Source organism: Mustelus asterias, chromosome 8 (assembly GCF_964213995.1).
Source record: "Mustelus asterias chromosome 8, sMusAst1.hap1.1, whole genome shotgun sequence".
Classification (NCBI taxonomy): domain Eukaryota; kingdom Metazoa; phylum Chordata; class Chondrichthyes; order Carcharhiniformes; family Triakidae; genus Mustelus; species Mustelus asterias.
Genome location: NC_135808.1, coordinates 104,574,444 through 104,588,860, shown reverse-complemented (window position 1 = coordinate 104,588,860; position 14,417 = coordinate 104,574,444). Strand labels below are relative to the sequence as shown.

At 40.3% G+C, this 14,417-nt stretch overlaps 2 protein-coding genes across 5 annotated transcripts in view; one reads left to right on the top strand and one right to left on the bottom strand.

Annotated features, from left to right (window-relative positions):
- The window catches only part of dmap1 (DNA methyltransferase 1 associated protein 1), a 48,762-nt gene extending 38,661 nt beyond the window's left edge, over nucleotides 1–10,101 (bottom strand). The window contains exons 1-3 of one of the 3 annotated variants that reach the window (XM_078218660.1): nucleotides 9,992–10,101; nucleotides 3,204–3,311; nucleotides 1,136–1,227 (exon numbers count right to left, since the gene is read on the bottom strand). In XM_078218660.1, the coding sequence (XP_078074786.1) occupies nucleotides 1,136–1,227; nucleotides 3,204–3,302 (191 nt within the window). In that variant the 5' untranslated portion in view covers nucleotides 3,303–3,311; nucleotides 9,992–10,101. Of the gene's footprint in view, nucleotides 1–1,135; nucleotides 1,228–3,203; nucleotides 3,314–9,991 lie in introns of all 3 variants that reach the window. The other 2 variants (XM_078218657.1, XM_078218658.1) reach the window with 2 other exon arrangements.
- A 323-nt stretch (nucleotides 10,102–10,424) lies between these two features.
- zte38 (zebrafish testis-expressed 38) overlaps nucleotides 10,425–14,417 on the top strand; it is a 66,643-nt gene continuing 62,650 nt past the window's right edge. For both annotated transcript variants that reach the window (XM_078218662.1, XM_078218661.1), the window contains exon 1: nucleotides 10,425–10,484. The gene's annotated coding sequence lies outside the window, so the exon portion shown is untranslated. The remainder of the gene's footprint in view (nucleotides 10,485–14,417) is intronic.

Here is a 14,417-nt window from a genome sequence, read left to right as displayed (position 1 = left end):
ATCAAATAAGCACAAGGCTTCAACTGCTGTATCCAAGTTTAGTATGAAAGCATCTCAAACATGGGGCAACTATCAACTCCCCTCCACAAAGTGTATTTTAGGTACTGCCTTAAATTGTATAAAATGCTTTTTAATCTAGTAACAGTTGTTATTCTGCCTGGATCACCATATACACTGGATATTGCAGTATCACAGCAACAAAAAGAATGAACTCTGATGTACAGGGTTTTCTCACATGGTGAAGAACTCTGGTCCATTTCTATCTGATTGTTATATGACATGGGCTGTCTAAGAGTACTTTGTAGTTCAGTGGAATCTGAATGAAAACAATTTTTCCCTTGACCAATCTCTTCCCACTAATGCAAGAGTCTTCTGACGTCCTTGACTTTTATAGTTTCCAGTTTCCTGGCAATCTTCTCCTTTTCCCGAACAGAGGTCCAATCTTGTTACCTCTCCGTCATCCACTGGGTAAGCTTTATTGCAGAACTTGTATATTTCTTAGTGGGCTACGTGGGACATTCTTTGTTCCTGTTCTATTCCAATCTCTTCCCTCCACCACTTTTTAAAAACTGTATATTGAATAGTGTGTCAATGCTGTTTCCTGAATTGGAAACTTTTATCAACTATGCTTCCAACTTCCACCCTCCCCTCGTTTTCATCACACGGTTCATTACCATTGCATCTGCTCTGACGATGTCACCTTCCAAACCAGTTCTTTTGATATGTCATATATTTTCCTCAACCATGATTCTACTATGGTTGACAGAATCCTCAACCTTGTTATAGACAGTATTCAAGCAGAATTTTATATAGCATTATGTGCATTAATCAAGGTGAAAGGCATTATGCTCAAACCTTGACCAGTGTATTACTGAAAATCTGCCCAATTTTCATTACTTTCTTCAAAAGCAGACGCTGAAATCGCTACTGTTCTGAAGCACATGATCGACTCACAATTTCAGCAGAATCCAGGGACAGTGCAATATGGAGTAACAGTGCATTGCAATATTCCATTGCTGCCACAGGAGGCTGCTGTAACACTTATAAAGCTGCTGAAGTTACAATCAGACTCCCGATAAACCATTCAGATGTGAGCAATTATTAAAAGCATTATAATTCATTTGCTTAAACTTACTTTTTGTCAGAATACAGTAGAGCATAAACTTCTCTGTGCATTCCTTCTGGTCTCTTAAATGTGAGTGTTTCTGCAGACTTCTTTGATTTTTTCTAAAAGAAAGATTAATTATTCAAAATTAGCTCTACCATTAAGGAACACGGCAGAGGGAAAATTGAAGGAGTTAAAACTCTACATATGCAAATCACAACTAAAAGAGAAAAAAATAATGCAAGTAGTAAACATGATAAGAAACGGACCAAGAACTAGAAAACGTATTTTCCCAAATATTATCTTATGATAAATAGCAGCCATATGAATGATGTATACTGCAAGTTAGTGCTGCAGAATCTCAATTGCCAACAACATTACAGTAAATTACCATTTTTGGGGAGCTCAAAGCTACAGTAATTTATTGGCTTTGCGAATAACTCTAGGTTGATCGTTCTGTCCCTCCTCCTTACTGTTGACAACTGATCCCTGGCTTGCATATGTTCATCTCTTCCTCCATACCTCCAAATCAAAGGAATATTGAAAGGTACCTTTGGATTTTACATCCAGCCAGTTTTTAAAATTACTTAGTTTTTTTCTCCTGAATTAACCAAGCTGAAATGTACTTTATGGCAAGACTATTATGAAACAGCAATACGGTGGCAGTCCTCACATAGTTTTCCAAAATACAAGTCGAAAACTGATCAGATGATTGCACTTGGTTCCATTTAAAGGGGTTTTTTTTTTAAACGAAAAGGGAATATTCCACAACTTTCTTGCCACTTAGTGAATTTGCACATTGATTAGCTGCATCATAATATTCACTCTATGCTGAATTAGTTGATCTCAATCAGGTCAATTATGGGGATACAATTGGCCTTAGCATACTAGATTCTGGAGTGAAATATTTTAAAGGTTTAATTACAGTGACACCGGCTGGAAGGGTGTACACATAAATTTAGTATGGACAGGAACTGAATCTGACTGATACCCCAATAGTTAAATTAAGGAACACAGCAGAGGGAAAACTGAAGGAATTAAAACTTAACGCTCAAATGTGACCAGTTGACTAAGCTTCTGGAAGATGGGTGGTACAATTGAACCAGAGTCAAAAATTTCAAACTAGGAAAGGGAGGAAATTGGCAAGAAAAAAAAATGGAATGTCCAAGCAAAGCTCATAATCACCTGTTGCTTAAATCTAATCAGCAGTATGGTAGATAAATCAACAGTTTTACTTATTTTGTTTCTCCAACATCTGCCTCCATGTCCTAATCAGTGCTGCCGCAGGAATTGTTCTGACTTAATTACCAGTGATTGAAAATTACGTGATATGAAGTGTAGAACGCTTAGTGCCATTTCTGACCTCAAAAATACACAGATCTTACTCAAAGAAAAATCTAATCCCATCAAAATTGAACTCCAAGATGACCGGGAGCATGTTCTTTTTAATTAAGCACCATTACGGAAGAACTGGAATTCAATCTCTATTCATTTTCCACATTGTGTTGCATCATTTCTGAGTTCTTTAACACTGATAATAAGAGCAAATTATGTCAATGCAGAGCATTGGGTGGAGAAATAAAAAATGCTAATTTAAATTAAACACTAATATAAATTTACTGATTTTGGCCTATCTTCTTTAAGTCGACAATACAAAAATATTTTAAGGTAATACAAACAAATAGGCCCAAAAGTTTATTTAAAAACAGACGGTTGTATGTTTAGGACTGATTGCAAACCAGTAACCATCACTGATGAACTCATATATCCACAAACTGAGAACACAAAACTCAAGGGATTTATAGCAATAATAGAAACCCAGAGATGAGGTTACCTCTCTGAAATAATTTTAGGGCTTGACGTTAAACAAAATTTATCCACCACGAATTCCAATAGCAATTGTATTGCTCTTTGGATCCTTACATGTTCACCTTCAATTCACCTCCTCCCTGTGTCATTACATCAACATTTAATGATGATGGAGACACTATGAATTTATTGAGTGTCAATCAATAGTCAATTAACAATAAGTAATTTGGTCATTATATATAAACTCTGAAAGTATTAACATTGCAGTTTAAAAAAATAATTATGTCACCTTATCTGAATTAATGATATCCTTTTTACTGATTGGTGTGTTTTCAGAGTCACCACCCCCCAGCTCCAAGATATCACGAACATCTGCTCCTGTAGCCATTTTTTAAACCTGCAGAGATGAAAAATAGAATTTCAAGAAAGATTAAAGATTAAAGTTAGAATTAAAAATTACATAATTGTTTCCTCCCTTGGACCTGGGTTAAAACTCCAATGCTGACGGACAATTGAACTCTGTCATTCCGTGCAGACTTCAGAATCTTAATACCGTGGACACTTCTGTGTCATAAACCCGTGGTATAATGATTTCAATTCACCATGCCCAAATATAGGATATCACAACTAATAGAAACATTACCTCGGAGGCAACTAATCCTCTAAACTACAGAAAAGATAACCCTTAATATTTAAAATAATCGATAATCCCATGCCGAATACATGTACATTACAGGATGCTCTCCACAGGATTACAGTCTTTATAGGAATCAGCCCACAGTCACTCCCAGCTTGCAACTTATTCAGATATCTCCATTTCACTGAGTCATAATGTTGAGCAACTGTCAAAAGAACGCTCCTTAAGTTTGCGAAGAATCTCAAAACCCATTACCAGCAGGAATGCCAGTTAATTCTCCTCCAGTCTCGCCAGGTCAAAACTTCCAAAATCATTAGAGTGTTGCAGGATGCGTCTCTTCGACCACATTCCTCCTACTAGCTCACAGAGGACTTGCAGCCTTCTCTGCTCTGTTGGCCAGCTGTGTTTAATCACCCACTGCCATTCACTATTGAATGTGACAGGCCTGCAGAGTTTAGATCTGATTGATTGGTTCTGGGATGGCTTTAAAGTTTATTTATTAGTCACAAGTCATCTTACATTAACACTGCAATGAAGTTACTGTGAAAATCCCCTCGTTGCCACACTCTGGCACCTGTTCGGGCACACTGAGGGAGAATTTAGCATGGCCAATGCAACTAACCAGCACGTCTTTCAGACTGTGGGAGGAAACCGGAGCACCGGGGAGAACGTGCAGGCTCCGCACAGACAGTGACCCAAGCCAGGAATCGAACCTGGGTCCCTGGCGCTGTGAGGCAACAGTGCTAACCACTGTGCCGCCCTTAGCTCTATCTATTGCATGCCGCTTCCATTGTTGGCAGCACACACACAAGTCCTATGTGGTAGCTTCACCAGGTTGACACCTCATTGTAAGGTATGCCTGACACACCCTCTTGCACTCTTTATTGAACGAGGTTTGATCCCCAACTTGATCATAATGGTAGAATGGAGAATATGCCAGGCCATGAGGATACAGATTATGGTTGTGTACAATTCCGCTGCTGACAGCCCACAGCACCTCACAGAGAGTCAGTTTTGAGTTGCTCGATCTGTTTTAAATCTATCCCATTTAGATCAGTGGTAGGGCCACACAACATGATGAAGGGTCCTAAATGTGAAGGCAGGACTTCATCTCCACAAGAACAGTGTGGTTGTCACCCCTACCAATACTGTCATGACAGATGCATCTACAATAGATTGGTGAGACCATAAGACATAGCAGAAGAAGCACATCATTTGGCCCATTGAGTCTGCTCTGTCATTTAGTGATTTCATGACTGATCTGATAATCCTCAACTCCACTTTCCACCCTTATCCCCATAACCCGTGATTCCCTTACTGATTAAAAATTTGTCTGTCCCTGCCTTGAACATACTTAACGACCCTGCCTCTACAGTCCTTTGCGGTAAAGAATTCCACAGATTCACTACCCTCAAATAGAAGAAATTCCTCCTCATCGCTATCTTAAGTGGGTGCCACCCTACTCTTGAGATTATGCCCTCTGGTACTAGACTCTCCCACAAGGAGAAACAATCTTTTAACATCTACTCTGTCAAGCCCCTTGAGAATCCTATATGTCTCAATAAGGTCACCTCTCATTCTTCTAAACTCCAATGAGTACAGGCCAAATCTACTCAACTTCTACTCATAAGAAAATCCTTCCATACCCAAGATCAGACTAGTGTAGCTTCTCTGAACTGCCTCCAATACCAGGATATCTTTGCTTAGATAAGGGGTCCAAAACTGTTCACAGTATTCCAGGTGCAATGTTACCAGTGCCTTGTATTTTTCTATTCTATTCCATGGAAATAAAGGTCAACAATTCATTTGCTTCCCCTGTTACCCGCTAAACTTGCATGCTAGTTTTTTGTGATTTGTGCATGAGGTCTCCTAAATCCCTCTGTGCTGCAGTCTTTCTCCATTTGAATAATATTCAGCTCCTTTATTCTTCCTGCCAAAGTGCATAACTTCACATCTTCCTACATTGTATTCCATCTGCCAAGTTTTTGCCCACACATCTAACCTGTCTATATCCCTTACTCTGTGTCTTTCTCACTACCTGCCTTCCCACCTATTTTTGTGTAATCTACAAACTTGGCAATAATACATTCACTTCCCTCATCCATATATAGGACAAGTTCAAGCAGGTTTATCCCTCGTGCTGGTTCCCTCATTACTTGCTGAAGGCTCAGTCTAGCAGCTATGTTCTTTAGGACTCAACCAGGTCAGTAGTGGTCCTACCAAGCAACTCTTGATGATGGACATTGAAGTCCCCCACCCAGAGTTCATTTTCTGTCTTTGCCACCTTCAATGCTTATTCCAATTGGTATTAAATGAGGAGTACTCATTCATCAGCTGAGAGGATGGGAAAGGGTGGTAATCAGCAGGAGGTTTCCTTGCCCATGTTTGACTTGATGCCAGGAGACTTCATGGAGTCCAGAGTCAATGTTGAGAACTTCCAGGCAACTTCTCCTGACTTTATTCAGCATCTTTGTATTTCAGATTTCCAGCATCCACAATACTTTGCATCAGAGAATATAATTAGTTTGAGTGTATGCTGTAGTCAAGTGTAGCAGTGCTGTGGGAGAGAGTTATACTTGGTATCCTGGCGAATATTTATCCCTCAAGCATATCCTGTCATTGTCACATTGCTGTTTCTATATATACTTCAAAAAGTATTTTGAAATGACCTATGGTCGTGAAAAGTACTTATTAATGGAAGTCTTTCTTTCTAAGAAACAAAACTGAATAAACAAAAACAAGTTTACATGATTGGATAAACACTTTCCCGATTAAAATGGAAACAAACAACTAATGAACAGAACAACAAATCAACAAGAAATACTCAAAAAGGAGAAAGGGGAAGTACATTCCAGGTGGGCGTACTAAAAACTGGGCTGCAGAGATGAAGATGGAGATCAGGTTGAGTTGCAACTTAAGAAACATTTAGTGCTTTCGTGCCAGTTATTAGAATCAGAGTCAGACACCGAAGAGGAAGCCTTTAGGCCATTGTGCCCAGGCAGAATCTTTGAAAGAAAAATGGTCCAATTAGTTTCATTCCCCTATTCTTCCCCCTGCTATATCCTGCAAATTTGTTGTCACACATATTTATACAGTTTGCCTTTGAAGGTTGTCACTGAATCAGTTTCCACACCCCCGCAGGTAGTACATTCCAAAGAGTCTGTTCCTCTCACCATAGGCGCTGCCAGACCTGCTGAGCTTTTCCACCACCTTTTGTTTTTATTTCAGATTTCCAGCATCCTCGGTATTTTGATTTTATATTTCAGAACATACAATTTGCTGTGTAAAGAAACCACCGCTCACTTCCTCTCTGGATCTCTTAACAATTACCTTAAATCTGAGCCCTCTGGTTACTAACTTCCTGCCAGTGGAGATACATCATAATTTACAACAACCTAACTCACAAACCACAATCAGTAAGGATAGGCAACAACACCTTCCCCACGATCACCCTCAACACCAATGTCCCACAAGGCTATGTTCCCAGTCCCCTACTATACTCCTTATACACCTATGACTGTGTGGCCAAATTCCCCTCCAATTCGATTTTCAAGTTTGCTGACGACACCACCGTAGTGGGTCGGATCTCAAACAATGATGAGACAGAGTACAGGAATGAGATAGAGAATCTGGAAAACTGGTGCAGCGACAACAATCTCTCCCTCAATGTCAACAAAATGAAGGAGATTGTCATCGACTTCAGGAAGCGTAAAGGAGAACATGCCCCTGTCTACATCAACGGGGGTGGAGTAGAAAGGGTCGAGAGCTTCAAGTTTTTAGGTGTCCAGATCACCAATAACCTGTCCTGGTCCCCCGATGCCGACACTATAGTTAAGAAAGCCCATCAACACCTTTACTTTCTCAGAAGACTAAGGAAATTTGGCATGTCAGCTATGACTCTCACCAACCTTTATAGATGCACCATAGAAAGCATTCTTTCTGGTTGTATCACAGCTTGGTATGGCTCCTGCTCTGCCCAAGACCACAAGGAACTACAAAAGGTCGTGAATGTAGCCCAATCATCACGCAAGCCAGCCTCCCATCTATTGACTCTGTCTACACTTTCCGCTGCCTTGGCAAAGCAGCCAGCATAATTAAGGACTCCACGCACCCTGGACATTCTCTCTTCCACCTTCTTCAGTCAGGAAAAGATACAGAAGTCTGAGGTCACGTACAGACCGACTCAAGAATAGCTTCTTCCCTGCTGCCGTCAGACTTTTGAATGGACCTACCTCGCACTAAGTTGATCTTTCTCTACACCCTAGCTATGACTGTAACACTACATTCTGCACTCTCTCCTTTCCTTCTCCTTCTCTATGAACGGTATGCTTTGTCAGTGTAGCGCGCAAGAAACAATACTTTTCACTGTATACTAATATGTGACAATAATAAATCAAATCAAAACTAAATTAAATTTCCCAATAATGTTCTTTGCTCCAAGGAAAATAACTCCAACTTCTAATTTATCAACCTTGCTGAAACCCTTCATAGCTAATTCTAATAAATCTCCTCTGCACCTTTCAAAAAAATTCCTAAAAATTGATGCCCAGAATTGTAAGATAAGGTCTGGTCAGTGATGTGTTAAAGGGATAGTATAACTTTCTTACTTTTGTACTCTAGGTTTCTGTTTATAAACCTCATGATTTAGTATGTTTTAATAGCCTTTGCTGCTTGTCCTGCCAGCTTTAAAAGTGTGTGTACAAATATTCTGTTCAATGCCTCCTATATATTTATTTCATTTAATTTATAATGCATCTCTGCATTCTTTGTACTCAAATGCATTGCTTCACACTATGCATTAAATTTTATCCATCATGTGTCTATTTCATCAGCCTTTGCCCATATCATTGTCAGTCATAAAAATGAAAGCCATGGCAAATACAAACATTATAGAAAGGTACAAAGAAGGAGATTAGAAAATCTAAGAGATAGGATTAACTAAAAGCAGAGAGCATTGAAAGGGTTTTTTATGACTTTTCCTATTTGTCTTGAGATGATGATGTTGGGCTTACTCCTTGAACTGCTACAATCCTGATCATAACAATCCGCCCACAATGGTGTTAGGCAGAGAATTCTAGATTATAAATGTACTTGCAATAAAAGGATAGAAAAAAATTAGGGATAGACCTGTAAGAGATGAAGGAGGCAATCTTGTAGTGGATTGTGAAGAATTGACATATTTCTAAGCACTCTGCCTCAGTTTTCACAGTTCAACTAGATTTGGGGATTGTAGAACCATTAGTGGAGGTTATTGTCAGTATACAGCAATGGCATTCTGCTTTCTATTTTTAAAACCAGATTTGTGCAAAGCTTAGTTTAATTAGAAGTCTTTCATGTGGAACTAAGCTTTCAAGTGCCTCTAGCTATTTAATCTCTAATGTCTTCAAGTCAAGGTGTTTTTTTGTCAGGAAGGACTTCTTCCCTCAAAATCCATCGTGTGCATTTCTTATTAAATTATCGCTATGCAGATACTCAGGATAATTTAGTTTTCCTGTAATATTACATAAAACCTTGGGCGTTGTATGCCAGCCATAGTATCTGCACTGCTTGAGAATCCCTAATGGAATCCCTATTTCCCCACTAAAAAAAACTTATTTTCTTCTTTCTATTCTCATGTTTCTAGCTAAAAATCTAGACAATTTTAAAAATGGATCAATTTAAAATCAAAATAAGAACTTGTTTTCTAACCTCTGATTATTGTCAACATATTACCAGGGCGCTCATTTAAAATCAAGGTATAAACTTCTCACTAATAGCATACCATCCAAAAATCCAATTACATCAGTACCACGAGTGAAAAATTGTCACACAAAACAACTTGCATTCTAAGTTAAAGAAGAAACTATTAAACTGCAATACAAACGTAAAGTTTCAAAAGACGATCAAGATCGCAAAAAACAGAAACCACTGGAGCAGTAATTCAGTCACCCAACGACATGCTTTTGTTTAGTCCAAGGCACCCATATACATCAAGTACCCATGACATCAAGAATTACCCACTGAATATGCTGGCATTTTTATTAAATTTAATTATTGTCACAAGTAGGCTTACATTAACACTCCAATGAAGTTACTGTGAAAATCTCCTAGTTGCCACACTCCAGCTCCTATTCGGGCACATTGAGAGAGAATTTAGAATGGCCAATGCACATAACCAACACATCTTTCTTTATTATGTGCACATAAATTGGTTATAATGTGCAAATTATTTTCAACGCTTTGACCAAGTGCAGAAATAGTTCAGAACTGAAATATGCTTCCACCTGCTGGACGTTTCACTCCAACAGGACATACAGCAATAACATGGCTCTTTTTGTATAGGGGATCCTTCTTACAGCTAGGCCCAAACTCTTCATTCTCAGCTCTGCAATTAAAACTATCAAGGTGGACAGATAATTACGGAGACTACATCACCCGATTATAAACGGTCAAACAGGTACCTTGATTATTCACCCCAAACACAAGCTTTACTTTCCTCTTTTAATCTGCAGCTGCTGCCCCTTCTGCTGCTGCCCGGCCAACACCGGCACTGACCCCACTGCATGGTGGGAAAGCCGCCTGTCCACAACGCGCATGTGCCCACCGCGCAGCATCTCGGGAGTTGTAGTTGTAGCCCCCCCTGCTCCGCTGTTAATCGGAGTAACAGTTTAAACAAAAGCTGGAAATGGCTCACTGAGTTGGGCCTGAACGGTGTTGACGTGTCCTTTGTAAAAAGGAAATAAGCCACAGCTTAATACTGACACCTTTGTTACCGAATTTGCGCGACGTTTGACTGGATCTTTTTCTCAGCGAAATATTAGCCGGCGGGGGAGGGGCGAGGGCGCCAGGCGCGCGAGAGGAGTCAGCTCGAGAGAGAGAGCGAGAGCCGGCACCTGACAGAGCGCAAGAGAGCAGCTGGAGGGAGCCGGTGAGAGCTCGAGGGGTAGATACCAGGTAATAGAAAACAGGTAATAGAGAATCACCAGGTAATAGAAAACAGGTGATAGAGAAACACCAGGTAATAGAAAACAGGTAATAGAGAAAAACCAGGTAATAGAAAACAGGTGATAGGGAAACACCAGGTAATAGAAAAACAGGTGATAGAGGAACACCAGGTGATAGAGGAACACCAGGTGATAGAGGAAAAACAGGGTAATAGAGAAACACCAGGTAATAGAAAAACAGGTGATAGAGGAACACCAGGTGATAGAGAAACAGGTAATAGAGAAACACCAGGTAATAGAGAATCACCAGGTGATAGAGGAACACCAGGTGATAGAGAATCACCAGGTAATAGAGAAACACCAGGTAATAGAAAACAGGTGATAGGGAAACACCAGGTAATAGAAAAACAGGTGATAGAGGAACACCAGGTGATAGAGAAACACCAGGTAATAGAGGAACACCAGGTAATAGAGAAACACCAGGTAATAGAGGAACACCAGGTAATAGAGAAACACCAGGTAATAGAAAAACAGGTGATAGAGGAACACCAGGTAATAGAGAAACACCAGGTAATAGAGAAACAGGTAATAGAGAAACACCAGGTAATAGAGAATCACCAGGTGATAGAGGAACACCAGGTGATAGAGGAACACCAGGTGATAGAGAATCACCAGGTAATAGAGAATCACCAGGTAATAGAGAAACACCAGGTAATAGAAAAACAGGTGATAGAGGAACACCAGGTAATAGAGAAACACCAGGTAATAGAGAAACACCAGGTAATAGAGAATCACCAGGTGATAGAGGAACACCAGGTGATAGAGGAACACCAGGTGATAGAGAATCACCAGGTAATAGAGAAACACCAGGTAATAGAAAACAGGTGATAGGGAAACACCAGGTAATAGAAAAACAGGTGATAGAGGAACTCCAGGTGATAGAGAAACACCAGGTGATAGAGAAACAGGGTAATAGAGAAACACCAGGTAATAGAAAAACAGGTGATAGAGGAACTCCAGGTAATAGAGAAGCACCAGGTAATAGAGAAACACCAGGTAATAGAAAACAGGGCAATAGAGAAACACCAGGTAATAGAAAAACAGGTAATAGAGGAACACCAGGTAATAGAGGAACACCAGGTAATAGAGGAACACCAGGTGATAGAGAAACACCAGGTGATAGAGAAACACCAGGTGATAGAGAAACACCAGGTGATAGAGAAACACCAGGTGATAGAGAAACACCAGGTGATAGAGAAACACCAGGTGATAGAGAAACACCAGGTGATAGAGAAACACCAGGTGATAGAGAAACACCAGGTAATAGAAAACAGGGTAATAGAGAAACACCAGGTAATAGAGGAACACCAGGCAATAGAGGAACACCAGGTAATAGAGGAACACCAGGTAATAGAGGAACACCAGGTAATAGAGGAACACCAGGTAATAGAGGAACACCAGGTAATAGAGGAACACCAGGTAATAGAGGAACACCGGGTAATAGAGGAACACCGGGTAATAGGAAAACAGGTGATAGGGAAACACCAGGTAATAGAAAAACAGGTGATAGGGAAACACCAGGTAATAGAAAAACAGGTGATAGAGGAACACCAGGTGATAGAGGAACACCAGGTGATAGAGGAACACCAGGTGATAGAGGAACACCAGGTGATAGAGGAACACCAGGTGATAGAGGAACACCAGGTGATAGAGAAACACCAGGTGATAGAGAAACACCAGGTGATAGAGAAACACCAGGTGATAGAGAAACACCAGGTGATAGAGAAACACCAAGTGATAGAGAAACACCAGGTGATAGAGGAAAAACAGGGTAATATAGAAACACCAGGTAATAGAGAAACACCAGGTGATAGAGGAACACCAGGTGATAGAGAATCACCAGGTAATAGAGAAACACCAGGTAATAGAAAACAGGTGATAGGGAAACACCAGGTAATAGAAAAACAGGTGATAGAGGAACACCAGGTGATAGAGAAACACCAGGTAATAGAGAAACACCAGGTAATAGAGAAACACCAGGTAATAGAGAAACACCAGGTAATAGAAAAACAGGTGATAGAGGAACACCAGGTAATAGAGAAACACCAGGTAATAGAGAAACGGGTAATAGAGAAACACCAGGGAATAGAGAATCACCAGGTGATAGAGGAACACCAGGTGATAGAGGAACACCAGGTGATAGAGAATCACCAGGTAATAGAGAAACACCAGGTAATAGAAAACAGGTGATAGGGAAACACCAGGTAATAGAAAAACAGGTGATAGAGGAACACCAGGTGATAGAGAAACACCAGGTGATAGAGAAACACCAGGTGATAGCGAAACACCAGGTAATAGAAAAACAGGGTAATAGAGAAACACCAGGTAATAGAGAAGCACCAGGTAATAGAGAAACACCAGGTAATAGAAAACAGGGCAATAGAGAAACACCAGGTAATAGAAAAACAGGTAATAGAGGAACACCAGGTAATAGAGGAACACCAGGTAATAGAGAAACACCAGGTAATAGAGAAACACCAGGTAATAGAGAAACACCAGGTAATAGAGAAACACCAGGTGATAGAGGAACACCAGGTGATAGAAAACAGGGTAATAGAGAAACACCAGGCAATAGAGAAACACCAGGCAATAGAGGAACACCAGGCAATAGAGGAACACCAGGCAATAGAGGAACACCAGGCAATAGAGGAACACCAGGCAATAGAGGAACACCAGGCAATAGAGGAACACCAGGCAATAGAGGAACACCAGGCAATAGAGGAACACCAGGCAATAGAGGAACACCAGGTAATAGAGGAACACCAGGTAATAGAGGAACACCAGGTAATAGAGGAACACCAGGTAATAGAGGAACACCAGGTAATAGAGGAACACCAGGTAATAGAGGAACACCAGGTAATAGAGGAACACCAGGTAATAGAGAAACACCAGGTAATAGAGGAACACCAGGTAATAGAGAAACACCAGGTAATAGAAAAACAGGTAATAGAGAAACACCAGGTAATAGGAAAACAGGTAATAGAGAAACACCAGGTAATAGAAAAAGAGGTAATAGAGGAATACCGGGTAATAGAGGAACACCGGGTAATAGAGGAACACCGGGTAATAGAGGAACACCGGGTAATAGAGGAACACCGGGTAATAGAGGAACACCGGGTAATAGAGGAACACCGGGTAATAGAGAAACACTGGGTAATAGAGAAACACCGGGTAATAGAGAAACACCGGGTAATAGAGAAACACCGGGTAATAGAGAAACACAGGGTAATAGAGAAACACAGGGTAATAGAGACACACAGGGTAATAGAAAAACAGGTAATAGAGGAACACCAGGTGATAGAGAAACACCGGGTAATAGAGAAACACCGGGTAATAGAGAAACACCGGGTAATAGAGAAACACCGGGTAATAGAGAAACACAGGGTAATAGAGAAACACAGGGTAATAGAGACACACAGGGTAATAGAAAAACAGGTAATAGAGGAACACCAGGTGATAGAGAAACACCAGGTGATAGAGAAACACCAGGTAATAGAGAAACACCAGGTAATAGAAAACAGGTAATAGAGAAACACCAGGTAATAGAGAAACAGTAATAGAGAAACACCAGGTAATAGAGAAACACCAGGTAATAGAAAACAGGTAATAGAGAAACACCAGGTAATAGAGAAACACCAGGTAATAGAGAAACAGGTAATAGAGGAACACCAGGTAATAGAGAAACACCAGGTAATAGAGAAACACCAGGTAATAGAGAAACAGGTAATGGAGAAACACCAGGTGATAGAGAAACGCCAGGTGATAGAGAAACACCAGGTGATAGAGAAACACCAGGTAATAGGAAAACAGGTAATAGAGAAACACCAGGTAATAGAAAAAGAGGTAATAGAGGAACACCAGGTAATAAAGAAACACCAGGTAA